Below are 24229 nucleotides of genomic sequence, written 5' to 3'. Positions count from 1 at the left end.
CATTTAGCAGCTGGGAAATAGTCCACAGGTGGGTCTTCCAACTGTCCTGAGCCAGAATCTGAAACAGTTTGGCCCAATTAAGCCTGCGGCAATGGAGGGTAAAACCTAATGCCAACAGCACAGCAACAATGAGAAAGGCATGACAGGTTACTGGAATTAATTATTTTTGTCTGTTTATTTTAAATGTTTCTTGCTAACTGCCACATGACAAGTGTCTGTAGCCATGTGTCCCTTTTACTGTCAGCTTGTCCTCCCTTCTGTGGCACACAACATCCATGTGCTGCATCTTGTCTTAGTTCACCTTGGATGCTGCTCAGGGACAGAGCTTTGACATTTGTGCAGCATGCAATTCATTGTTGTCCTGATGCTGAGGGGGGAATGGTGCTTGCTGCTTCAATACTAGTAACATGTATTGGCTGTGCATTCCCACTCTTCAGCAGAAGTGCCCTATGGAGTGTCCAGCATGTTGATGGGAAGGCAAAGCAGGGTAGTCTTTGCCTTCTAAGTGGATTATCACCTCTGGGTGGGACTGCTGGCAACAGCGAGGTATGGGAAAGCTCCAACTATGGTGTTCTTTATGGCCTTTCTTCTGATGAGGCTGCAACCTGGGACTAGTCCAACCCAGTAAAAGGAGTCAGCAGCAGTGACCTGAGCAGGCAGAGTTTACACCAGGGCATCTGAAGGGCCCTGTGCTGTAGATCAGTCACCAGACTGTGGAGGTCTGGGACACTGTGACATTTACACGTGCGTGGATGTCTTTGCAGGTGTACCCCCTGTCTGGACCAGTGGAAGGTGGCACTAGAATCACCATCACTGGCTCAAACCTCGGGCAGAAACATCAAGACATTGCAGAAACTGTCACTGTTGCAGGAATTCCCTGTGCCGTAGATGCTCAAGAGTATGAGATCTCTAGCAGGTAGAGTATCTGTGAAAAACCTCCTCCCAGAGGCAGGTGCTGGCTTTTCCCTTGGCTGCTGACCCAGCCTGAGATGTCTTTGCCTTTGCTATAGTAGGTGTTGAGCCCTGCCCATTCCCAGGGGATGCCCTGAGTAAAAGGTCACTGTGTGAATAGTTGCTCAGGCAGTGACCCTAGAGAGATAAGGTTGTGTACAAGGCGACAGCTGGTGATGTCATATTCCAACCACACTGCCCAGACAGAGCCCACAGTCAGGTCAGGGAGTTGTGGGCTCAGAACCCTGCAGTTTCATGGGTGTTTCACTCAGCCACAGGAGATTTCAATAGAGCAAAGGACATGACTTGTGCAAGTGTCACTGATAGGGAAATAGCCTGACCATGTTAACACAGGGTGAGGATGGGAACACGTGGTTGAAGGCACACTCCTAGACTGTCAGTCTTCACTTGCTAGCAAGGCTTCCCCCCAGGAACAAACTCAAAGAAAAGATCCTTTCTGTCAGGGACAGATGAGGAAGTCCTGGTGGGCCCAGTGCCACTCTTTTGGTATTCAGGAAAGCCTAACAGGTCACACAGTGCTTGTAAAAGTAATGGCAAGGAGAAGGATAAGAAGCAGAAATCCTTCTGAATCTGGGTCATGTCAGGGACAGAGAATTGTTCAGCTGGTGTATCTGGCCAGGAGAAAACAAAATAATAAAGCGGTAGCCAGGTGTTAAGAGGTATGAGTGGGGGATAACTAGGAAGCAAGGAGAAAAGGATATTTGTGATATTTGTGTAGTTGGCCAGTGGCAGGGCGGTTAGATGGGAGCTTTGGAAAGGGAGGGCAAGGAGCCAAACAACCAGCAGGAGAAGAGGAGAGCGATTGTGAGTAACCTCTTATCAGAGCTGTCACAAACATGTTTTTCCATTCCATGGTAGCAGTAGTTGTAGCACCCTTCCCTCTAGGAGCCAGGTAAGATCCTGCTGGGAATGGCCTGCTGTGTTGAGCAATGTTGTCCTGTCTGTGCAATTTGTTTGTCTGGATCCATCTGCTTTCTGTTCTCATCCTAGAGTTAGAGTATAATCTTTCTGGGGTTAGCACTGTCTGTGTTCTGTATCTGTAAATCACCTGGCATCACAGGGTCTTGGCTTGGACTGCACTGCCTAAGTTCAAATTCCTCAGCCTCTTTAGTTGAGAGGATATAGCTGTGAACCTGGAACTCGCTCCTGAGCAAGGCCCAGACAAAATTAATCTCCTGCTCTGCAGGAGGGCTGGGAAGTCTGTTGCAGATTAGCTTTTCTGTTAACAAATCAGTGCTGTAACATGGGGACTCCTTGCTGCTCTGTTCTAAGTACAGTTTGACTTTTCATCTTTTCATGTCAGGATCTCCCATAGCAAATTATGTCTGGAAAAAGGGCTGGGAGGAATGTCTGGTGGAGATCAGGGGATCTGGCTGGTTGCAGAGGCCACTGGTTGAAGACCAGTGACAACTAAACCCAGGTCTTGAGTCTTCTGCATCAGACACGGCACTAATGTGCGGATTGACCACTGCTGGCCTGAGATCCCTCCAGATGCTACTGATTTTGACCAACTCTGGAAAACAGAAGAGTTCTTGGACTGTGCATCTATGAGACAGTGGGATTCATCCTATCTGTCCCAGAAAGAATAATCTTAGATAGGATGGGCCTATTTGGAAGTGTTCCCTGCTTTTTTCTACTGCACCTAACCTAGCTTTTTTAGAGGTGTTTCTTGATGTTTGGTTGCATATTCTGAGCATCAGATAAGGCTGGAAGAAGGGAACTGTGGTTGGTAGATGTTTTTAGGACATGCTGCAATGGATGCAGCTCCTCTGGTATGACTTTGTTCTTGGACTGTCCTGCAGCATCGTGTGTGTCACCGGTGGGAGCTGGACAGAGAGGTTTGGGCATATTGTGGTGGAAGTGCCTGGAGGAGGTCGCGGAGTTTCTGGGCATGTTTTCACCTATCAGGTAACATAATAACCATAGTATCTCCCCTGTTTTCCCAGTACCTCTGCTAAATGGCTGCATGAGCTTGCAGGACTCTACCTGGCACTTCTGCTGGTATTTTTATCAGATTTTTCTACTGCTTGTGTTGTGTGGTGTCCAGGGATTTTTTTTTGTTTGGTTTGTTCCTCCCTCACCCCTCTTTAGATTATAAGAACAGCTGTACTGGATAATACTAAAGATCCTGTAGTCTAGTGATTTTATTTATTTTTTGACAATGGTACCTGTTAAATAGTTAAAGATACACTACATTTTTCCTCCATGTTTCCAACTTGATCTTACTAAGACATTTGACTTTTCTTTTGTTAATATGCAAATTGCTGTTTGAACATGGTTTTATCTTCTGACCTTTAGCAGCTGGTGGCAGTAAGTCCAAAATTCCTGTGCATTGTGTGGAGAAATGTTTCCTATCGTTTTTAAACATGTTTCTGATAACTTTTTGATATGTTAAACCCAGCAACTGTGAAATAAGTAACTTTTAAATGCAATTACTCCTTTTTTTCCTTTCTGTGCAATTTACAAGTTATGTATCTAGTTCAATGTCCCCCTCTCCCATGGGAAGAAGAAAAATATTCTGGCAAGTCTTAAGCTCTTCCATTTTTGGCTTGATAGCCAAAATACATTTTATGTAACTAGATTATGCTTTTTTGTCTTCTTTTGGTTACCACCATGCTATTTAGAGACTAGCAATGGTGTACATGTTTGCTTTTTACCCCGTAGTCTCCATCCTCCTTCTTACTTCATGGATCTTGCTTTTTGTCAGCAGTAACTTACTTGTGTCGTTCTGCTTGGTTTCTCTAAATTTTGCTGTGGCTCCTCAGTGATACTAAGTTTTTTTTGTTACAGCACAGGTCTCAACAAAAATTCATAGGGCTCCCTGCTGTTAATCTCCTCATCTGCTAGGCAAACAGGCAATTTATTTGCTACCTTGTTTTTCCTAACCTGAGTTATTAATCCAATTACTGATTTGAACAATCCCTTTGGACTGTTAATCCTTGGGTTTGTGTGTGAGGCTCACAGCTCTGCTGTTTGCAGCATCCATATGCCTTTGGCAGTCTGTGGAAAGGTCCTTGATTCATGGTTCTTGCTGGTGTGATTGATCCCTCCTCTGCTCAGTAGAGTAGCTGCTGGAGTATAGCTGAGGTCTGCCTGTGGTTTGGATCTGTAGCTTCTATTTTCAGAGCATTGGAGGACACTGAATACATTCTGCTGTTTTCTTTCCTTGTTTTGTCTTTTGAAGTCCTTGTCACTCACTTCCTTTTTTTTTTTTTTTTCTTTTTTTTTTTTTTTTCCTCCCTCTTCTAGAATCCAGAGCTGAAATCCATTGTTCCAACTCAGGGTCCCAAAGCAGGAGGAACCTGCCTTACTCTTCTTGGCTCGAAGCTGCTGACTGGGCATCCTAATGAGATCAGTGTCCTGCTTGGAGACCTTCCTTGTCAAATGTAAGATCAGAACTTGCCAGTGTGCTAGCTGTGCACTGCCCTGAGTCCTTCCCAGAGCCTCCCAGGTGTGATGCTGCCTGGAGCAGATGGAGTTCTGCTTTCCTCTGTCTTCCAGGGAATCTTCCCCATGTGGATCATGGCAGCAACCTCAACCATCTTAGATTCCAGCCTGCCTTACCTGGATGTGAGCAGGGCTGCACATCTCTGTTCTGCTTGTCCCTTGACAGGACTGTACCCCATCCTGACACTCTGCTTTTGCTGATGGGGAGCTGCAGTTGGCTCCTGCAGTCTGATCCCATGAGCTACTTGTTCTCTTGCACGCTGGGGCACATACACCTGCCTCACCTCATTGCTGGTGAGAAGGTGCACATGCCTTGGTAGCATGTGTCAGTCCCTTCAGCCTGGACAGTGACTGTACCTGCTTTTTGTCCATGTGCTGCTCCTGACAGCTCCCAGCAATTATTACTTGCACAGATAAGGCACAAGAGCTTTTAGCATGAGATTTAGGAAAATAGTAGAAGAGGTTTGCAGACTCTCTGCAAAGAGAAAAGCACAGTATTATAAAATCTGTTTCTGCAGTGGCTGTGTTAATCCCTTGTTCTTCTTGTCTCTCCAAGCCTCTCTGAGATGACAGAGGATCAGCTGGCATGCCAGACAAGTCCCAGCAATGTCTCCACAGAACTCCCAGTCACCATCAAATATGGGGAGCAAGAGCGGAGATTAGAAGGATCCCTCTTTAGATATACTCTGGATCCCAACATCACTTTTGCAGAGCCACCTAAAAGCTTCCTAAGGTAGAAAGAAAGTGTCCCTTCCCCTGGACAGTGTGCTGGGGCTGCAGCACCAATGGCATTTCTCTGAGTGGCACTTTGGGGTAAAGCCAGGCTTGTAAAAATGAGCATAAACAGAAGGATGGGAGCAGGGACAAAATTGAGCTGATGAATAACAGGGGAGTCAGATCAGCTACTTTTGTCTTTCAGTGGAGGGAGAGTGCTCAGAGTTCACGGATACAACTTGGATGTTGTACAGAAACCCAAGATCCGAGTTACAGTTTCTCCATCTGAACGCCGGCGCCGAGGCGTGGGGCGATGGCGAAGGATCATCCCAGACTCTGAGTGTCCTGAGGATTCTCTGTGCAGCATCCAGCAGGTAGCACAGCACTCAGTGGGGATGTGGATGCACAAGGGTTGATGGTCCACCTCTGAAGAGATGGACTTTCTGTTCCTGGGGCTTTTTTCCTCCCATCACTTGCTTTTATCTGCTGGGATTGTACCAACAGTCTTGGCCCATGGAAGTGTTCTCTGCCAGACTTGAGAGGTTAAGCACTTTCACAAACATTTCCATGGGCTGGGTCTGCCTCTGCCTAGAGATGTACAGGATTGTGAAGTGGGACAGAAATAGCAAGGCAGCAGTGTGGAGATAAAGGAATCTATGTCTGAGCCAGAGAGGTTGTGTGGCTCAGTGTGCCTGTGCTTCAGATTCTTCCTTTTGCATATTTCAGTCTGTCCCTATAGTTCCTGGGATCTCTTTCACTCTCAGATACAAAACCAGGCAGTGAAATTTCCAGCACCAAAATAATTTTCTGCTCTCCTGCTGCCAGTCTGCTGAGATGGATCATTACAGAGGTATTGATGTGGTCACCAGGGTCACAGAGCATGCAGCAGAATTTGCAGAAGTAGAGGGTGGTTTGGCAGCCCAAGTACAAGAAGGATTTGCATTATTGCTGCAAATGATGAAGAGCTTCCTGTATATAAATGTGCTCTTGATGCACATGCATCAATAACAGCTGGTTTTGTCAATGTTCTTAGGAAAGATTTGTGGCTGTAGGGCAGAAAGAAAAAAAAAAAACGACTCTAATACTTTCACCCAATGTATAAAACATACCCAACCAGGCATGGGAACACTTTCACAGAAGCATTCAGACTGGGAAAACAGTCTTGCATTGAAGGTATTTGGTCCTATTCTCTCAGAGCAGGGAAGTCTAAAGCTGGTCTCTCTCCAGAATTTGCTGCCAGGGGAATGTCAGAGTTGATTCCCACTGCTGAGACCTTCCAACAAAACCAGCTATGAAAGCTTTCCTTTAGAGGAACATGGGGAATTCCTCAGATCTTTGATTTTTCCTACAGTTAGTTAAGCAGGGTTCTTCTGGCACTTCTCCAGATTAGAAGAATGCAGACTGGCCCCAGATTGTTTGGGGTGGAAAGTATTGCCAAGCTGCAGGAGAAGCACTGGTGTTCTGTTACTGACACTTTTTTTTTGCCTTTTCCACTTAGTTTGAAGAACCATGTCTTGTTAACTCTTCCTACCTGATCCTGTGCAAAACTCCAGCCATTAACCTGCTGTTGAGGAGTGTCCGTATCAAACTGGAATTTATTCTGGATAATCTGAGCTTTGACTTCAACTCACTGCATCCCATGCCTTTCTCTTACGAAGTCAACCCCATCCTAAAACCATTGAATGCTGAGGACCCTGCCAAACCATATCGTCACAAGCCAGGAAGTGTCATTTCTGTGGAGGTAAGACAAAAAGCAGCTGGAATTAATGTTCCTTTTATGAAGTTTTAAGTTGGTGTCATGCAGCATGCAAGGTTTCTAAAGCATTTGACAGGTTACAGCCTGTCACAGCACATCTGCTTTGGCTTGTGAGAAACAGTACATAAGAGGAGGGAAAAAAGTGCATTAAAAAAGCCTCTTGAATCCATAAATCATTGTTAGGGGCTTCACAAGGTCTGTGGAAACTTCTGTGGTTTGTTTTTTGGGGTTTTTTGATCCTAATAAACTGTTTGTATATGAGATATTAGTACTACATTATCTCCACATCCTATTCTCAGCTGCTGACTCTCTCATAACTACTTCAGTTTCCTCTAGAAGTAACTTAGGAGTAAAAGTTCCTGCCGGTGGGGAAGACCTGTTACTAAGTGAAGGCAGGAAAATCACTCGTTAAAACAATACAGAAGTGCACAGTGACTCGATTTTTACTGTACATGCAAGAAAAAAATTCAGAGGTATTTATTTTGTATGGAAAGGTAATTTTCAGCCCAGTACTCAAAGAAAGTAATGGCTGCAGCTGCAGGTGCACATTCTCCACGTGCTTTCTTTTTTTGTATATGGGTAAAAACTGTGAGGTTATAAGAGCCTAGAAATGTCTATACCACTGCCATTGGAATTAAATGCATCTTGGAGATGTAGGGTAGTTTGAGAAGACTGGAAGAGAACTTTAAAAGACAAGGAGGTTGATCTGCCAGCCTGTTGGGATAACCTGACAGAGCTCTGGGCTTAGAAAGCATTAAAACATAAAAATGTAATTAACATAAGTCAGCATGGTTTTATTAAAAAAAAGAAAGAGTCTTAATCCCCCAAAATTAAAGCAAATGAGAGAAATTGCACAGATATGTTACACCTTTGAAGGCATTGATTGACTCGACTGGGTGTGCAGGTTAACTGACATGAGACTACCTTTTTAAATATGCAGAGTGAAGAGCTGAGCTTTGCTGTGTTTTGGCTGAAGAGCCTTAAGAGGACAGGCTATTTATAACTGTACTTATGCAGCGTGCTACAGGTCCTAAAGCTAAATCTAAATCATATGCAACTGAATTTTTTAGCTTACAAGTTAACTCCTGCAGCCTATTCATATGTGAGCCTAAACAAAGAAGAAAAAAAGGCTGCTTTCATCTCATGGCATTGGTCTCCTTCATCTTCTCTGAAGCCATGGCAATATACAGTTGTTTTTTCCCTGATCTCATGTGCTGTCCAAATCTCTTTCAGGGGGAAAATCTCGATCTGGCTATTTCCAAGGATGAAGTTATGGCTATGATTGGGGAAGGAATCTGTGTGGTGAAGACACTAACAAGGAATCACCTCTACTGTGAGCCCCCGTCGGAGCAGCCGGCTCCGCGGCACCGCACCAAGCGGGAGGGCACGGACCTGCTCCCAGAGTTCACGGTAGGGAATGGGCAGCACTGCCAGAAATCCTGCCTTTTCTTGGAGCATGTGCAAGAAGTGGGAGTGGGATGTGAAGTTAGGAAAGGTAGAAGCTGTGCTGAGGGACAGGGGAGGTAACAGGGCTGGCAGAGAATTGGTCTTGTTCTCAAAATCTACTTCTAAAGGCTAAAGTCGCCTGAAAGTGAACAGTATAGCTGGGTTCAGTGTGCTGTGGGACAGCTCTTCTGGGCAGCTGTGTGCCATCTGTGCTCATTCTGGAGAAGCCCTGTGGCTTTGTGTTTCATTCCTGCACAGAGGAATGGAATCATCATGGCAAATGCTTTCTTCTTACAGGTTCAGATGGGAAACCTCAACTTCCTCCTGGGCCGAGTGCAGTATGACACAGAAAGCCAGCTCACCTTCCCACTGGAGGCACAGATTGGTTTGGGTGTCGGTGCATCCTTTGTGGCACTGATTGTTCTGGTCATTGTCTTCATATACAGGTAAGAAGTTCTGGCATGGTTTTGCCTTTAAGTTCCTCACAATGTTTTTCAGTGGATGTGACCAAGCCTGTACATCTTGGGCCCTTACAAGGTTACAGTTTTCTTTATTTTGTGTCAAATTCTGAGCCCCTAGTGGTGTTGGATGTGGGAGGCATGTTGCATTGCTAGTCACAGCCTATACTGTTGTTCATTCAGAATCTAATGGGTGCTTCAAGAGACACATCTAGTTTATGGAACACTGTGTGGTATCCTCAGAGATAATGCTCTGTAGAAACCACCTCAGCACCAACTGCCCTGGAATCTTTGGCAACAACACAGCAGTTAGCAAGGACAATCCCTGGGCTAGTGCCACCAGGAACAATTTTGCTTCTTATTGCAGGAGGAAGAGCAAACAGGCTCTGAGGGATTACAAGAAAGTTCAAATCCAGCTGGAAAATCTGGAGACAAGTGTTCGGGACAGATGCAAAAAGGAATTCACAGGTCAGTCACTGAGTTCCTGGGTTCTTGCAGCTTCAGGGAAACTTGGAGAAACACCCTCAACCCTACCTCTTTTCCCATTGCTATGTACTTGCCTGTAATTTATCCTGTGCCAGTGCATAGAAACATAGAGCCAAATTCTTGCTTTTTTAATTCTTTAATTCAGAACACAGTGATCTATACAGACCTCTGTTATTCGCCACTTCATCCTCCAGACTCAGATGAAGAGCTTAAGTCAAGACAGCACACTTGGAGGGATCTTAAAGACAACTACTAAGCCCAGTCTTTGTGTAGGGCAAGTTGAATTGCAGGCCATGTTCTGAGCTTACAAACCTTGTCCTTCAGTTCTTTACAACTGTAGGAGACCTAGGGCTCTGAAACTCTGCAGGTGACTGAGACTGTAGTCCTCAGTTAATGTGTGAAGGAATGAGGAGCAGTTCTCTAATACTCTATGTATTACCTACAGAGGTAATGCCTGTAACCACAGATGTGTGCTGAATAGTGGCTTTCTCTGTATAAAATTGGAAACCAGCTCCTGGTTGGAACTTGCCTCATGCTATTTATCCTGCTGCCAAGTCTAGTTTTAAATGTTCTAGCAATGAGACCCCAGTATGCCAGTATTCTGACTCGAAATATCCTTTCTCTTTCTCAGTCCCATGCTGCTGACCCTCGTTCCTTCACTTACCTCATACCCAGCACTGTCTGTTGAGATCGTGTCAGTTGTATCATCCTCATGGTATTTTCCTTTCCCTCAGACCTGATGACTGAGATGATGGACCTCACAAGTGACCTTGTGGGCACAGGGATCCCTTTCCTGGACTACAAGTCCTATGCAGAACGCATTTTCTTTCCGGGCCACCGTGAGTCACCACTGCAAAGGGACCTTGACATCCCTGAGTGCCGACGGCAAACAGTGGAGCAGGGTTTGGTCCAGCTCTCCAACCTCCTCAACAGCAAACTCTTCCTCACCAAGGTAATATCCCTCTCTCTGCTGGCAGCCTGCTGCGGGGCCAGAGCCACGGCACTGGCAGCAGGAGGTGGACAGTGCCTGTTAAGGTTCATTCTCTAATAGTTCCCTGCACCACTTCTTCCAAGAGCCAGCAGCTGTAACTGCTTCATTTTCAGTACATTCACACACTGACTTCTCTCTCTCCCCACCAGTTCATCCACACTCTGGAGATCCAGCGCACTTTCTCTCCCAGAGACCGGGCCTATGTGGCATCACTGCTCACAGTGTCACTGCATGGGAAGCTGGAGTACTTCACTGACATCCTCAAAACACTCCTGAACGACCTTGTGGAGCAGTATGTGGCCAAGAACCCCAAGCTGATGCTGCGGAGGTGAGTGAGCCAGCCATGGTCCCACTGGCAGCTACCTGAGGGCACAGAGCCTTTCTGCCTGGCTGGCAAGCTCTGAAAGGCTCTGCCAAGTCTTATAATCCTATTTTACTATTTAGAGGTCCCTGGGTTCACAGTCATGCCATGTTTGGAAGCTAAACTGAGATATCTCCCATGTTTAGATCCCAAATAGCCTCCTATCTGGTCCATCCTTCTCATCTGAGCAGATTTCCCTTGTGCAAGACCTATCAGAGGCTTTCCACTGTTCCCTGCTTCTTGTGTCTCCAATTCTGTAATTTGGTGCCTCCTTCAGGCTGACAAGTGCTTCCAATAAGTAATGTCAAAAGCACTAACTGTGCTGGTCTCGAAAGGCTTTTTTTTTCCTCTTCATTCATGATTTAGTGTGCTCTTCTTCTAAAGGGAGTGATCTTTACCTTCCCCAGTTGTGCACCACATTGCTGTGACCAACTTGATTCTCTCTTTCAGGACAGAAACAGTGGTAGAGAAGCTGTTAACCAACTGGATGTCCATCTGCCTGTACGCGTTTGTGAGGGTGAGCTCTTTGTCCTGTTGTGATGTAGAGGGGCCAAAAGAGAGGAGACAGGCACAGCTTTGCTTTGTGCCTCACTTGTAGCTGAAATGGTGCCAGGGTCACCCTGTGTTTCAGGGTGAGGAATAGGAGCTGGGCTGCTCACTGGGAACAGGGATTCTTAAATCAGCATCAGCTCATTTCCAGGATGTGCCACCAGGTTATGGAGGCCTCAGTGTAGCTCCTTTATCTTGAAATACGCAGGCCACAGGCTGGTCTTTGCATGGGAGTACGGATGCTGGTCTAGTTCCTTTTCTGGAGGGCTGGGGGAACTGGGAAAAGGTTCTCTCAGATTAGTGACACAGAGGCAGAGCAGTGCCTTGGTCATGTGCATCTCTGTGGTAGCTGGACAGTGCACTTTTCCTGGGCATGGCTCTGTCTTTGCCTACTATGGCTCAGCTGCTGTATCCTCAGTCCTGCTTGATATCCATGTTTCCAAGCCTGGGGTTCTGCTGGGAGGAGCAAGCTGAATTTCTCTCCTTCCTTCCCATGCCAGGATTCTGTTGGGGAGCCCCTTTACATGCTGTTTCGAGGAATCAAACACCAGGTGGACAAAGGGCCAGTTGACTGGGTGACAGGGAAAGCCAAATATACCCTGAATGACAACCGCCTTCTGAGAGAGGACCTGGAATACCGCACTCTGGTAAGCCCCAAATCTTCTGTCCTCTGTGGTAGGACAGGGCTGAATGTCTCTGCTCCCATAACAAGGCACAAGTGCAGCATTCTGCCACTGTCTCCTGGGAGCCAGGTTTGTTCCAGCAGCACAAGTGTGTAGATGATTAAGAGCTCTGCTAAATCAGGCGCTTTTGCCTCAGGCTGATAGGAGCCTTTACCACAGTCATCTGGTGTACTGCTGTGCTGTGTTTAGAAATAAGGGGATGACACTGCTGATGGCAGATCGAAGCTTCTCCCCAATGCTCTTGATTTGGCTTCCAGCTCTTGACACAAGGCTAACACAAGACTGAGGTGTTTAACATCTGTGATGTCCCAGTGAAAGGACTAGCTGTTAACTTGCCTGAATGCCAACCATCAAAGGTGTAAATGTGTCAGATGTAATCTTATCAGCTGAGTAGCTGTGACCTTTTCTTCCCCAGACCTTAAATGCTTTGACACAAGCAGGAGTTGGTGCAGGAGGAGCAGAAGAATCTCAAGGGATTTCTGCCAAAGTGCTGGACTGTGACACCATAACGCAGGTGAAGGAGAAAATCCTAGATCAGATCTATAAAGGGACGCCATACTGTCACCGGCCAGACCCAGACACCCTGGACCTCGGTGAGCAGAGCTCTTTGGTGACAAAACTCAGTGAGGAAGTGAAGAATGGTGGTTTGCTGTCTGTGCACAGCACTCTGGCACGTGTGACATTTGTCATTCTCTGCTAAGTGCACCCATCACTCTGGATGGACACAACAGGGAAGAAGCTGTAACAGAAAGAGGCAAGGTGGGAAAGAAGCAGTTGGATTCAGCCTCTTTCACTTCATGGTGTTCTTTGCCAGACTCAGACCACAACAATGGCTTGGGCAAGGGAATATGGAAAAAAAAAAAAAGTATGGAAAATGTGTAGGAGGGGAGGGAGATTTGAGTACAGTGCAAAGATGCTGTGGGCATAGACCTCCACTTCCTGGTGGTGAAGTCAATGGCAGCCTCTTAATATATGTCAGGGAGGATTTTGCCCATGGTAGGTAATGAATGGTAGAACTTATATCGGGAGAGAAAACGCTCAGTTTTCCGTCTTCTTAATTCTGTTGATGAATAATGGTGACATTTAGGGATGAGAAGGTACTGAGGAACTAGTTGCTGACAAGAACTATGTGTGTGTATTTGTGGTTTGAACCACCTGCTTAAAGAGCCACAATATGACAGAATTTGTAGGGACATGACGAGGGGAACCTGGGAGGCCATGAGGCCACCTGTCCCTGTGCTCAGAGGGGTCTGTCCTGTGACTGCAGGATTCAGCATCATTACAGGTACTTGCTCAGGTTATGTTGTCTGTGAAACAGCACAAGTAAAAGTTGACAAGGACCAGAGGGTGTTTAATGAGGTCAGCCAGGTGGATGCAGGTGATGCCTCAAATTAGCAGCTAATCGTTTCGTTTTCTGTGTTTCGATGACTGTAGAGTGGAGATCAGGGCTGGCAGGTCATCTGATACTGTCCGATGAGGATGTGACATCTGTTGTTCAAGGAACATGGAAACGTCTGAACACTCTTCAGCATTACAAGGTCAGAACTCAGTCTGCCATTGCCTTATCTCTCCTCTTGTCCTTCTACACACTATCATGCTCTGTTTGTGGTTGTATTCCAAAAGATTGGACCTTTCTTGCAGAGCATATTCAAATTAAGTCAGTGCTGCGGCTGCAGCCTGACTTCAGCAAACACAGCCCTGTCTTCATCCCACACTTGAGACGTGGACGTGTATAGGGCTTAGAAGGATAGGCACAAGTTCATACTGCAGTGAAGGTCATATGCTGGATCTGTTCCTGTTCCAGGCCAGATCAGTTAGGAGGTGATGACACACTGAGCTGCCAAGTACCTTCTAACAATGGAAAGAGGAATTTTTTTTTAATTACCTTGCACCAGTATGTTATACCTTGCACCAATATGTCAGTACCTTGCTGCAACACGTTCTAGATGTGAATGACCTCAGTCCCAGAGTATTATCTTCATTGTACTTTGAACATTTGTTTTTTAATTGGTACAGACAAGATTTTCTCACCCTCAGGAAAGACAGTGATGGTGCCTCAAGATTCCTGTTTCTGTCCCTATTTCTAGTGATGGTACAGCTTGTTTTGCTCTACAAGCACTTATCTATTGTGCTGATGAGAAACATGCCATTTACTTGGAATGTTGTTGTTTTGCTTGTGTGCAGGTGCCTGATGGAGCCACAGTAGCACTCGTCCCACGCCTGACCAAGCACATCCACAGGGAAAATCAGGATTACATCCCAGGAGAAAGTGAGTTTGATGTCTTGTTCTCATGAAGTTATTGTAGAGCACTTGCCAGTTAGTGGAGCAAGTCTCTTGCTGCAGCCCCAGCTTTATGCTGCTATAGAAGGCTGACACACGCCTTGGACCCTCATAGGATTGTCAGGAAATGTGAAAGCTTGGTCAGATGAGGTCAGAGAAAAGCAAAATTGAGAGAGCACAGGAAGGCTGGGCTGGGTGTGAAAACACAGAACAAGCACAATGGGCTGACCACAGTCTGCGACTTGGAGAAATCTTAATACCTTCAGGTGCTGAGCATGGCCTGAGGGAGGTGGTGGGATGTTAGGCAGTTTCCTTACTGCCTGGTAGAGTGAACAATTCCATGGATACTCCTGTGGCATGAGGGATAATAGCCACAGCCTGCCTCTTAAGAGATTCAAATTGGATATGGAACAAAACTTCTTCAGCAAGAGGGTGGTTCAACGCTGAAACAGAAACAGACTAGGGTGGTGGGGGAATCTCTGTATGGCAAAGTTTCCAAGACCTTGAAGGTTTTGGGTGAACAAAGGCAACCTGCTGTACTGTTGGCAATCAATGGTTGTACTCTGGAGAAGGCTGGATAGAGGCCTCCAGAGATTCCTTCCCATTTGTTTTTCTGTTATACTGGGAAATCTTGCTTTCTTGGGGCTCACCTGGCCAAGGTCTACTGTGAGAGAGTCAACACTCATCTGTAAACAATTGCTTGGTTTAGAAACACCAATGCTAGAGGATGCAGATGAAGGTGGGATCAAACTTTGGCACCTGGTAAAGCCAACAGAAGAGCCAGAGCTTCCCAAGCATCGGCGTGGGAGCTTAAGAGATCGGGAGCGGGCCAAGGCAATCCCAGAGATCTACCTGACACGTCTGCTCTCAATGAAGGTGAGAAGAAGCACAGATTGTGTTGTGCTTGGGATCTTGCCTTCCTTCATATCCCCCAGCAGATTGCAGGGGTGTGTGTGAAGATGAAGCAATATCCTTTACCTGCAGGGTTTTGAGTCTCTTCCACATTTTGCTTTGTTCATGAGGTTCTCCCTGACCTCTGTTCAACAAACCACAGAGACCTCCTTTCTCCTTTGTTGCTGCTCCCATCAGTGGGGAAGGAGTACCCTTGGATGCATGAGGGGCTGTCACTGAGAAGAGGCTGATCTCTCACCTGTGAGGCCTAGGCTCTCTGTTCTCCTCTGCCTGTGCTGACCATGTCCTACTTGATTTTCCACAGGGCACTCTGCAGAAGTTTGTGGACGACTTGTTCCAGGTGATCCTCAGTACCAACCGCCCTGTTCCTCTGGCAGTCAAATACTTCTTTGACCTGTTAGATGAGCAGGCCGTTCACTATGGGATCGCAGATCCTGAGACCATCCATATCTGGAAAACAAACAGGTAGGGTGTTCCTGAGGGCCCTGGAGGAGGCATTGCTGACTTGCTTAGAGCTTGCAAAGTGACAGCCACCTCTGCCTACTGAGGAGGAGCAAAATGCAAGTGCGGAGCTGCAGACCATAGGGTGAAGAGGTGCTTTTGCTGGGAGGGCAAAGCAGAGAGATGCAGTAACATGTAGAATTTCTTTTGGCACTGTAGCTGCTACCTTTGCTGATGCCATTTTGCACCTCTGTCCTCTCTACAGCCTCCCCCTGCGGTTCTGGATCAACATCATCAAGAACCCACAGTTTGTTTTTGATGTGCAGACATCAGATAACGTGGATGCTGTGCTGCTGGTCATTGCACAGACCTTCATGGACTCCTGTACAATAGCTGACCATAAGTTAGGGCGGGTGAGTACAGAGGGAGAAGGGAGCATGGTTGGCACAGAGAGTTGAGCAGTGCTGCCTTAGGGAGGCAATAATGTTTCCATAACACCACGGGGACAGCAGGCCAGGCTCCCCCTGGCTTCCATGTGCAGCTGGAGAGTAATGGGGGCTCCTGGGAAGAGAGGAGGGAGTATCAGATTTTGTTCAGCAACAAGAAATTGTTGAGGAGTGCTCTTTTTTTACAGCTTGCAGCTACTTGGGGCACAAAGCTAAACTCCAGTTGACTGTGGCAGACAGTGGGAGTCACAGGATGCAACTTGGGACATTTAGATTGGCCATTAGAAAGGCTTTCCACCATCACTACTCTGTGCTGAGGGTGGAACAGTCCTGCACAGGTCACCAGAGATGGGATGAGTGGATCTCTGGAGCACATGAGGCATCAGCTGTGCAAAGCCATAGCCAGTGTGATCTCATACTGGTGATCACCCGGCTCCAAGGGGAAAGCTGGACTAGGGATCCCAGGAGTCCCTTCATCAGCACATCTCAGGGTACCTCAGACTGCATTACTAGGAGAGAGAGAGAGAGCCTGCTATTTGAAGTGCCTCTCCATGCAGAGGACAAAAAACTCCTGATCCCAAACAAATGGCAGAACATAGAAGTGGTTACCTGCTGAGGTTAATCCACAGCACAGTAAAGGAGCTTTTCATAAACATAAATTTTCATAAATTTCTGGTTTTGTATGTTCAAGGACTCTCCAATCAATAAGCTGCTCTATGCCCGGGACATTCCTCGCTACAAGCAGATGGTGGAAAGGTAAGAGCTGGATGTGAGGAGCTGCAGTTGCAGCAGTGAGGAGGAGGGACCATGCACTAATTGCCTGTGTGCCCTGTCTAGGTACTACGCAGACATTCGTCAGACCATCTCTGCCAGTGACCAGGAGATGAACTCTGCCCTGGCTGAGCTATCACGGGTAAATCAAAGTATTTCAGAAGTCACCTGGCCCCTCACCTGTGTATCCAGAGAGAGTTATTAATGCAAAGATGAGATATTCCAGCTGAGTGTGCAGTTCTGCTCAGGCACACTGAGTGTGCCTGGTGGCTGCCCTGCACCACAGGGAGGGTGAGGGAGCACTGGAGACAGCACTGGAGGGAAGAGGGGATAGTCAAGGATTCAGGGCAAGAAATACATGTGATTTTTCCTTTGTTAGGAACTGTTGGTAAATTCTATTCCATGTTGCTTTCTTAATGAGTTGTGAGGACACAGAATTTGACAGGACAATTGTTAGGTGTCTCACAGTTTTGTCTAATTTCTTCTCTTATAAACAGAATTACTCAGGTGACCTCAATTCCCTGGTGGCTCTACATGAATTGTACAAATACATCAATAAGTACTATGACCAGGTGAGTGTGTGTTTCCAGCAGGTATGAATATACCTTTCTTCTTCTACCACCCAAACAAAATACTACAGAAATTAACAATTAAGAGCAGCCAGACTATTCCAACACTGTGTATTGTTTCATTGGCATTGATTATTCATGTCATGAGTTCGCTTTATTCTTACTGAAGAGCAAGGGAGGAGATCAGCAAAAAGAACTTACCTCTAACTTTGAGACTCTTGGGATTTCATGTGCCTTTCTTAATTTTTACTCCAATATCCAAATACTCTACTTAAAAAAGAAATGCAGTTAGTTCAGATTAATTTACTAAAGTCTTAATTTTCAGGTGAGAAGTTTAGTATTCTTTTTGCCCTGTGAAGTCTGTAAGTTACTACAATGAATCTAGAGTACTTCTTTTGTGGTTAATTTGAGATTAATTACTACATACCCACTCTAGACTAGAACATGCTGTATTCCAGCTTGAGGTTCTCCATAATGCCTGGAGTTCAGGAGCTGGGTGTTCAGCTGGTTGGGTGTCATGTGCTGGAGAAAGGCTGCCTGTGAGCTCTGTCTTGTTGCAGATCATTACTGCCTTGGAAGAAGACCCAACGGCACAGAAGATGCAGCTTGGATATAGACTGCAACAGATTGCAGCAGCTGTGGAGAATAAAGTCACAGATTTGTGACAGGCACAGACAGACTGCTCTCCCCTGGCTGAATGGGGACAGTGCTCATCCTAGTTGATAAACAGGGTGTCCTGCTGCCATTGGAACCAGACTCCAAGGAACCTGCGGGTGACATGAGCAAGGGGATGGCCAAGGCAGTACAAAGTACAAGCGTCCTTGCATCTCAGAGAATATTTTTTTACAGGATTTTTTTTTCTTTTTAAAAGCAAAATGAAACAAAAAAAAGGATGAACTTTGGGTTTTTTCCTGGCAGACTGCTGAGGGACCACACAGGTCCTTCCTACAGATGTTATGTGAATGTGCCAAGTTCCCAAACCATGTTATTGAAGAGCCAGGTGACAACACCGAGCACAGTGTCTGTGGAGTCCTCAGCTTTGCACAGATGCCCTTCCCAGTGCTGGAACACTGCCTGCTGCAACCACTCACTTCCTTGCGGATCAGGAAGTTTTTCCTGGGTTGAGCACTGTGCTAACCTCTGTTCCCAGCTAGCAAGCACTCCTGAGAAACTCCTTGCAGCAATGTCCCTCCTGGTCCCTGATGTTGGATGTAGAAAGGAGAGTGTCCAATGGTGAAGGTCTCTTGCTCCCCAGTGCTCTGGTCTCTGACAGCTCGTGTGTGGCACCTGCTTGGCTGGAATGTGCTCACCAGCATGGGTGCTTGCCATGGGGCCCACTGTAAATGAACAGCACCCCGTCACCCTTTCCCTCAGGACAAATTCAGTGTGTCAGAGTCGCTACCTGGCTCCCTTCAGTCTCCACTGACTCAGCTCGGATCTGTCTTCCTGGTTCCTTGTGGTCAGAGGTTACCCTGCTCTTTGGAAAAGCACAACAAATGCCTTGTGCCACTACCCCTTCCTCCAGTGTCCAGCCATTCTGCTGCTCTGAACTGGACTTGTAAATACCCTCAGAAAGTTAATGTATTTAAATGCTAAAGGAGAATGTTTAACTTCGTGGCTTTGAGACAAAGCTTTTCTTGGAGAAGTATCTCTGTGCACTTCTACTGACAAACGTCTGTCAGCACTGGAGCAGTTTTCTCCACTGCTTTGTCTGCAGGGATAACTTGTAGGTGTCTCTGTTGTCATACCAGCAGCTCACCTTTCCCCACAGTTCAGTCCCAGGCTCTCTTTGTGCTCTTCTCTTAGGCTTGCCTTACACCTAATTCTCAGCTCCACTGCTCAAACTTTCTTGTTGTGGCACATGGAAGGGTTATTTGGTGAGCTGTGAGCTCAGAAGCTGTCAAGCACAACCATGATGTTCCCAAGGAGGGTTGGGTGTCCTGCAAAAAGGAATGATTTGTGCACAGAGAGGCCTGGAGCAGGCACAAGCAGTTAGTTGGCAGCTGTCACTGGGCAGCTCCTTACTGCTCCCTCCTTAGTTCCTCCACTTTGTGAACAGTTCTCTGCCCTTCTAGGAGCTAATTTATAAGGGTGCTTTACTTGTTCTCTCTCCCCTGCTAATTCCACACTGATGTCCTGTATGCCTGGGGCAGGTAGACAGGTCTGGCTCCTCTGTCAGTACTCTGGGCTGTTGATTGTGTAGGTCAGGAGGTAGCAGAGCTAGAATAGAACAGGATCACATCCCTACCTCTCTTTACATTGCATATAGCAGTAATTCTAGGCCTATTCCATCAGCCCTGTGGATTTGTGTGAATGCTGTGCAGTTGTAAAATTGTTCTTGGAGCAGGCTAATGCTGGCCTCTCTTGCTACAGAGCTGGCTCTGGTGTGATCCTCTCTCAGCAGTATAGCAGTATTCCCAGGTACATGGTGTGCCCAGGGTATGAGCATCCCTGTGCAACCTTCTGCTCCTATCCTGCTGTATGGAGCAGCAGGGCAGCTGGCTGGCTGGCAAAAATCTGGGGACTGCAGAGTTTGCCTCTTTCCCCAGGTGAGGACTAGTTAGGGTCTCACTCCTGCCTGAGCACACATTTCCACAAAACTTATCAGAACTTAGCATCTCTGAAACCTTTGTCTTGACTAAATGTGGTTAAATTGGTCGCCCCAAAAAGCTGAGTAAAGGAGAGGACTGCTGGATGGGAAAAAGCCAATAGAATGCATGTCAGTAAAGCCCATTCCTTTAGGAACTGCAGGAGGAAATTCCTTGGTTTGAGGCAGGTGCAGGTATAGTGGTGGAGTAGCATTGTCCCCTTGTGTGTTGGTGGATGGACTTTCTGCCCTAGGAAACAAGGTTTGATTTGTGGCCTCTCCAACTTGCTGAGAGTCTGCCGGAAACCACAGAATCTCTGCTGGATTTCTGGTTCTGCAGACTGTCAGTGCCTGCCCCTATTTTTGTAGAATTACCTCTGCTCTTTCCCAGAACAGGGTGGCTTGAGGCTTAATTCTCATTCCACCTCCCCCTGGTATCCACATTTTCCTTGCTTCTTAGTAGTGTTCCTGAATGTTGGAAATCATCTGCTTTCTCCGAGTGTATCTGTGAAAGTCTGCTTTTATTAGAGCAATAATCAAGACTTTGAAATAGAGCTAAACATAGGTGATTGACTTATTGAACATCTTCAGCTTGTCCTTACATGGCTGGACATGACACACTGCCCGGTGCAGGTGCAGTGAGGGTGGAAAGCTGGTAGTGCTCATCTCCTCCCATCCATCTGTCCTCGGTGTTCTAGATACCAGCATCCCCTTCCCTGTGGACAGGCACTGAAGGCCCTCACTGAGTTCAACTTGGCTGTTTAGGCATGGCCCCTCTTATCTCCGTCCGTGCCCCTCTCCTGTGGCAAAATCAGTTTCTGTGGCAGGGTTCTGTTGCATTTAAATTTGCACAAAACAGCTTTTATTATGAAATTCCCTATTGCAGGGAAAACTTATTTATTTATTCCTCGTGATCCTTCCAAGTTTTTTCCAGTCTCTGCTTGATTCCACAACCCAACCAGACATTCCTTGTCAAGGACAGAGAATCCTGTCTGGACGTTCCTGTTTGCTCGCAGGTAGTAAGTTCTGTGGGCACCAGCAGAGAGAGCCCTGCCACCGCTGCTGTGGGACACAGGGATGTCACTGCTCCAGGGGGACTCCCTGGAGTGGCAGGCACCAGCTTCATTTAGTGCTGCGGCCAGAGGGAGGGACTTGCTTCTGCCGTGGTCTGGGTGAAAGGCTGAGAACTGATCAGTATTACAATAAATCTCCGTTAGTGTATTTGAATGTCTCTCCCTTCGGCACGATGAAGCACAGCTGGCGCCCATGTGATGTAGACGTGAGAGCTCCTGCTTTCATCTGTCTAGTGGCAAATTTAGGCTGTACCTGAAAGCTTTTTTATTTTGGTAGAAATGATGGTTGATTTTTTAAAATTAAAATAGAGGGTTCTTCTTGGATGCTGCTGCCTTGGTGGAATGCAATTTCTTTTTCAGGGTGTGCCCTGGTTGCAGCAAGATGCTGCTTTTTTTTTTTTTTTTTTTTTTTTTTTTTTTGGGTGTGTGTGCCTTTCTTGTGGGGATGATTATTTTGGTTTCCAGAACACCCAGGGCATTTGCTCTTGTAGATTTTTTCCTGGTCCTCTGTCGTGATGACTCTGCCCTCTCCCAGCCTTGTGACTTGGTGTCTGTCTGTCTGTTATGGTATTGGCCTGACCTGCATTTATGCCCTGCCACACCTTAGGTTCTGCTCAGAGCACCCAAGGTACTGTCTTTCTCAAGTTTGAATTAATAATTAATATAAAAAGCTTGAAAAAAAATGAATTTTGTTACATAGTGTAATAACTGTTTGTAGATACTGTTCTGAGATGTAGGAATCTATTGGTGATATGAAAGGTTTTGTCTGTAAATAATCAGTTTAGAGTCAAAATGATTTTAATAAAGAGAATTCTTACACAATAATTCAATAAATTTTAATATACAACCTCTGTGTCATGCTTGTATTGCACTGATGATGCAATTACACAGAATGCATTTGCCTCTTTTTCTTCCTATGTGGAAACTGTGTGCTCCTAAGCACCAGGACCCAGAAGCTGTGCAAGGAGCAAGGCTTTTCCCTCCAAGGCTTTTCCCTCCTGCCTAGGCCATGTTTCTTCAAGATAACCTTGTGCCACCTTCCACTCTGCATCCTTCTGCAATTCCCAGAGCTCAAGCACCATCCCTGCCCACGGGAAGAGGCAGTGTCCCTGCACAGCCACTGGTGTTGGGCTGGCACTGGGGGCACAGGGTGTGTGGCAGCTCTGGCTGTGCTCTCTCACTGTGAGCAAGGGTTGCTGTCACACTTGTCCACCAGTGTGAGGCAGAAGCCAGTGTTCTTAATTTACCAAAACAACTTAATTCTTAAATGAATTTCACAGTTTTTCCCAGACAGCAATCTGGCTCCTGGCCCATCTGTCCTCTTTTCTTCCCTCCCCTTCCTTTACTAGCAGAGTTCTGTAGAGTCTGTTTCTCCCCCTCTTTTAGTCCCTCCCCTGTGTACTCTGTTCTCGTTGCCCTTTAAGGGGTCACAAACCACTTGTCCCCTGCACACTGCCCCGCGGGGCTCAGCACCCGGCCTGGCGCAGCCTCTGCCCCCTCCCTTGGTATTTTTAGTGCAGGGAAGGCAGGTGAGAGCAGAGGGGCACAGGCAGGGGGAGAACCGCTCTGGGAGGCCCTGGCCTGGGTTTGGCAGCCTGGAGCTGCAGCAGAGCTACTGCAGGCAGGGTTAACCCTTTGCTGCAGGGCTGGGGCCTGCTCTCCACAGCCTCAGCCAGGAAACCCGAGCTGTGCAAGCCCAGGGCCCCCGTGAGGGGGAGGCCAGGCCGTGCCCAGCTCCAGTGTGAGGCTTGTGGCAGTGGGGGGAAAACAAATGTGATTCTTTCTGTGTGTGGCCTTTTCCTCCCCGGTGCTGCATGGTGTGGGATGTTCGGGTCCCCCCAGGGCTGTGGGGAAGATGCTGCTGTGCTTGCTATCTGGGAGAAAGGAACAGGGGGAGCGTGGGCTCTGTGGCCACCAGCACCATGCTGTGATGGTGTTTGGCTATGTGCAGGCACTGCTACAGACACTGAGGTTCCTCAGGTCTGGCAGTGTGGCACACAGATTGGTCTGGGAACAGGGGTGGCTCTGCCAGGCAGAAGATGGTGCCACAAGAGTGAGTCTTGCTGACACACTGCTGGGATACGGGGAACAGTCAGGCAGCCCCACAGTTTCTGGGTCTGGCAAAGGCAGAGCAGAGGGGGAGGACTTCTCTGTTTCCATCTCTGTAGAGCTGTGAATTTCCCGCTATAAATAGTTGCTGTGGAGACTGTGAATCTACTGCAGGCTGACAGGCCTGCTGCCAGGGAGGCAGGGAGAGGCCAGCAGTAAAGTGAATCCACCGCAGCTGTCTGAGGTCTCCTGCTCTCCCAAAGCCAAGGTTGTTCCCAGAAGTGGTGCTGTGATCTGATACCCTGCCCCACTCCTCACCACGTCCATCCAGCGATGCAGAAGTTTGGTGGGCTCAAGGACATCCCTCCTGGGGCAGTGCAGAGTAAAATCAGAGCAGGACCAGCTGGTATCACTTCAGGGAGCTCCAGAACGAGCCAGATGACAAAGAGAATGGTGTGTCCTGCCCAGGAGCTGCTGCTTGGTGAGTCTGTGCTGGGCCCTGGGGCTCAGGGCCCCACGGGGCTGCTTGTGTGCTGTGACTTGCAGGGATGCTGTGCTCAGCAAGGGCTCGTAGGTCTGTGGTGGTGCAGAAGCTGAAAGTGTGTATTGCTCTGGAGAGTTCTGCCACTCCAGACGGCCAGGTGTCATAAGGCATGACTGGTGTTGGGCAGCTCTGTGCACTGTTCCATGCAGGTTGGGTGGAGGAGTCCAGGCCACATGTGAAGCATCGCTCCTCATCCATGGCTCTCACAAAGCAGGCAGGAACAGTTCTTGGGCTGAAGTTCTCTGAGCTAGTCCAGGCTTGCAGTAATTCAGTGGGTTCTGCATAAAACTGTTGTCATGACAAAAGCAAAATAAGTTGTATGTAATGTGAAAGTGTCAAGAAATGAAGGATTAAAAGCACCAATTGTCCTTTATCACAAACCTTAGAGAAGTGCATTTCACTTTCCTGTACCAAGTTGCATAGCAACACTCCTCATCTTTTGCCAGTGCTTCCATCCAGAGAGGGTGGATGGAGGTAAATCTTGAATGCTTAAGGATAGACTTGTCTTGCCTCTGCAGCAACAAGGCCACCAGGGCCCAGTGAACAGCCCAAAAGCCCTAGGGCTAGGATGAGTCTTACACTTTGGGTCTGCTTCTGGGTCCTATTTTCTCACTAAAGTCTCCTATCACCAGAACACTCTACCAAGGGAAGAAGCTGTTGAACTCCCATCTCCACACACTTACGAGTTTTCCT

General features: G+C 47.2%; 1 protein-coding gene across 1 annotated transcript in view; it reads left to right on the top strand.

Moving 5' to 3' along the window:
- PLXNB1 (plexin B1) overlaps window positions 1-21753 on the top strand; it is a 77315-nt gene extending 55562 nt beyond the window's left edge. Inside the window, exons 16-38 of the mRNA XM_056501749.1 lie at window positions 765-916; window positions 2775-2880; window positions 4222-4358; window positions 4976-5152; window positions 5339-5507; window positions 6632-6874; window positions 8123-8299; window positions 8633-8781; window positions 9161-9261; window positions 10014-10231; window positions 10420-10598; window positions 11082-11148; window positions 11681-11827; window positions 12279-12456; window positions 13298-13401; window positions 14048-14132; window positions 14854-15020; window positions 15361-15521; window positions 15763-15910; window positions 16635-16699; window positions 16781-16856; window positions 17212-17286; window positions 17844-21753. Coding sequence (XP_056357724.1) covers window positions 765-916; window positions 2775-2880; window positions 4222-4358; window positions 4976-5152; window positions 5339-5507; window positions 6632-6874; window positions 8123-8299; window positions 8633-8781; window positions 9161-9261; window positions 10014-10231; window positions 10420-10598; window positions 11082-11148; window positions 11681-11827; window positions 12279-12456; window positions 13298-13401; window positions 14048-14132; window positions 14854-15020; window positions 15361-15521; window positions 15763-15910; window positions 16635-16699; window positions 16781-16856; window positions 17212-17286; window positions 17844-17948 — 3186 coding nt within the window. The 3' untranslated portion in view covers window positions 17949-21753. The remainder of the gene's footprint in view (window positions 1-764; window positions 917-2774; window positions 2881-4221; window positions 4359-4975; window positions 5153-5338; window positions 5508-6631; window positions 6875-8122; window positions 8300-8632; window positions 8782-9160; window positions 9262-10013; window positions 10232-10419; window positions 10599-11081; window positions 11149-11680; window positions 11828-12278; window positions 12457-13297; window positions 13402-14047; window positions 14133-14853; window positions 15021-15360; window positions 15522-15762; window positions 15911-16634; window positions 16700-16780; window positions 16857-17211; window positions 17287-17843) is intronic.
- Window positions 21754-24229: the final 2476 nt, after the last annotated feature.

The sequence above is a fragment of the Oenanthe melanoleuca genome, chromosome 12, assembly GCF_029582105.1.
Source record: "Oenanthe melanoleuca isolate GR-GAL-2019-014 chromosome 12, OMel1.0, whole genome shotgun sequence".
Classification (NCBI taxonomy): Eukaryota; Metazoa; Chordata; class Aves; order Passeriformes; family Muscicapidae; genus Oenanthe; species Oenanthe melanoleuca.
Note: the sequence above shows the minus strand (reverse complement) of the source record. Positions and strands in the feature narration are given on the sequence as shown.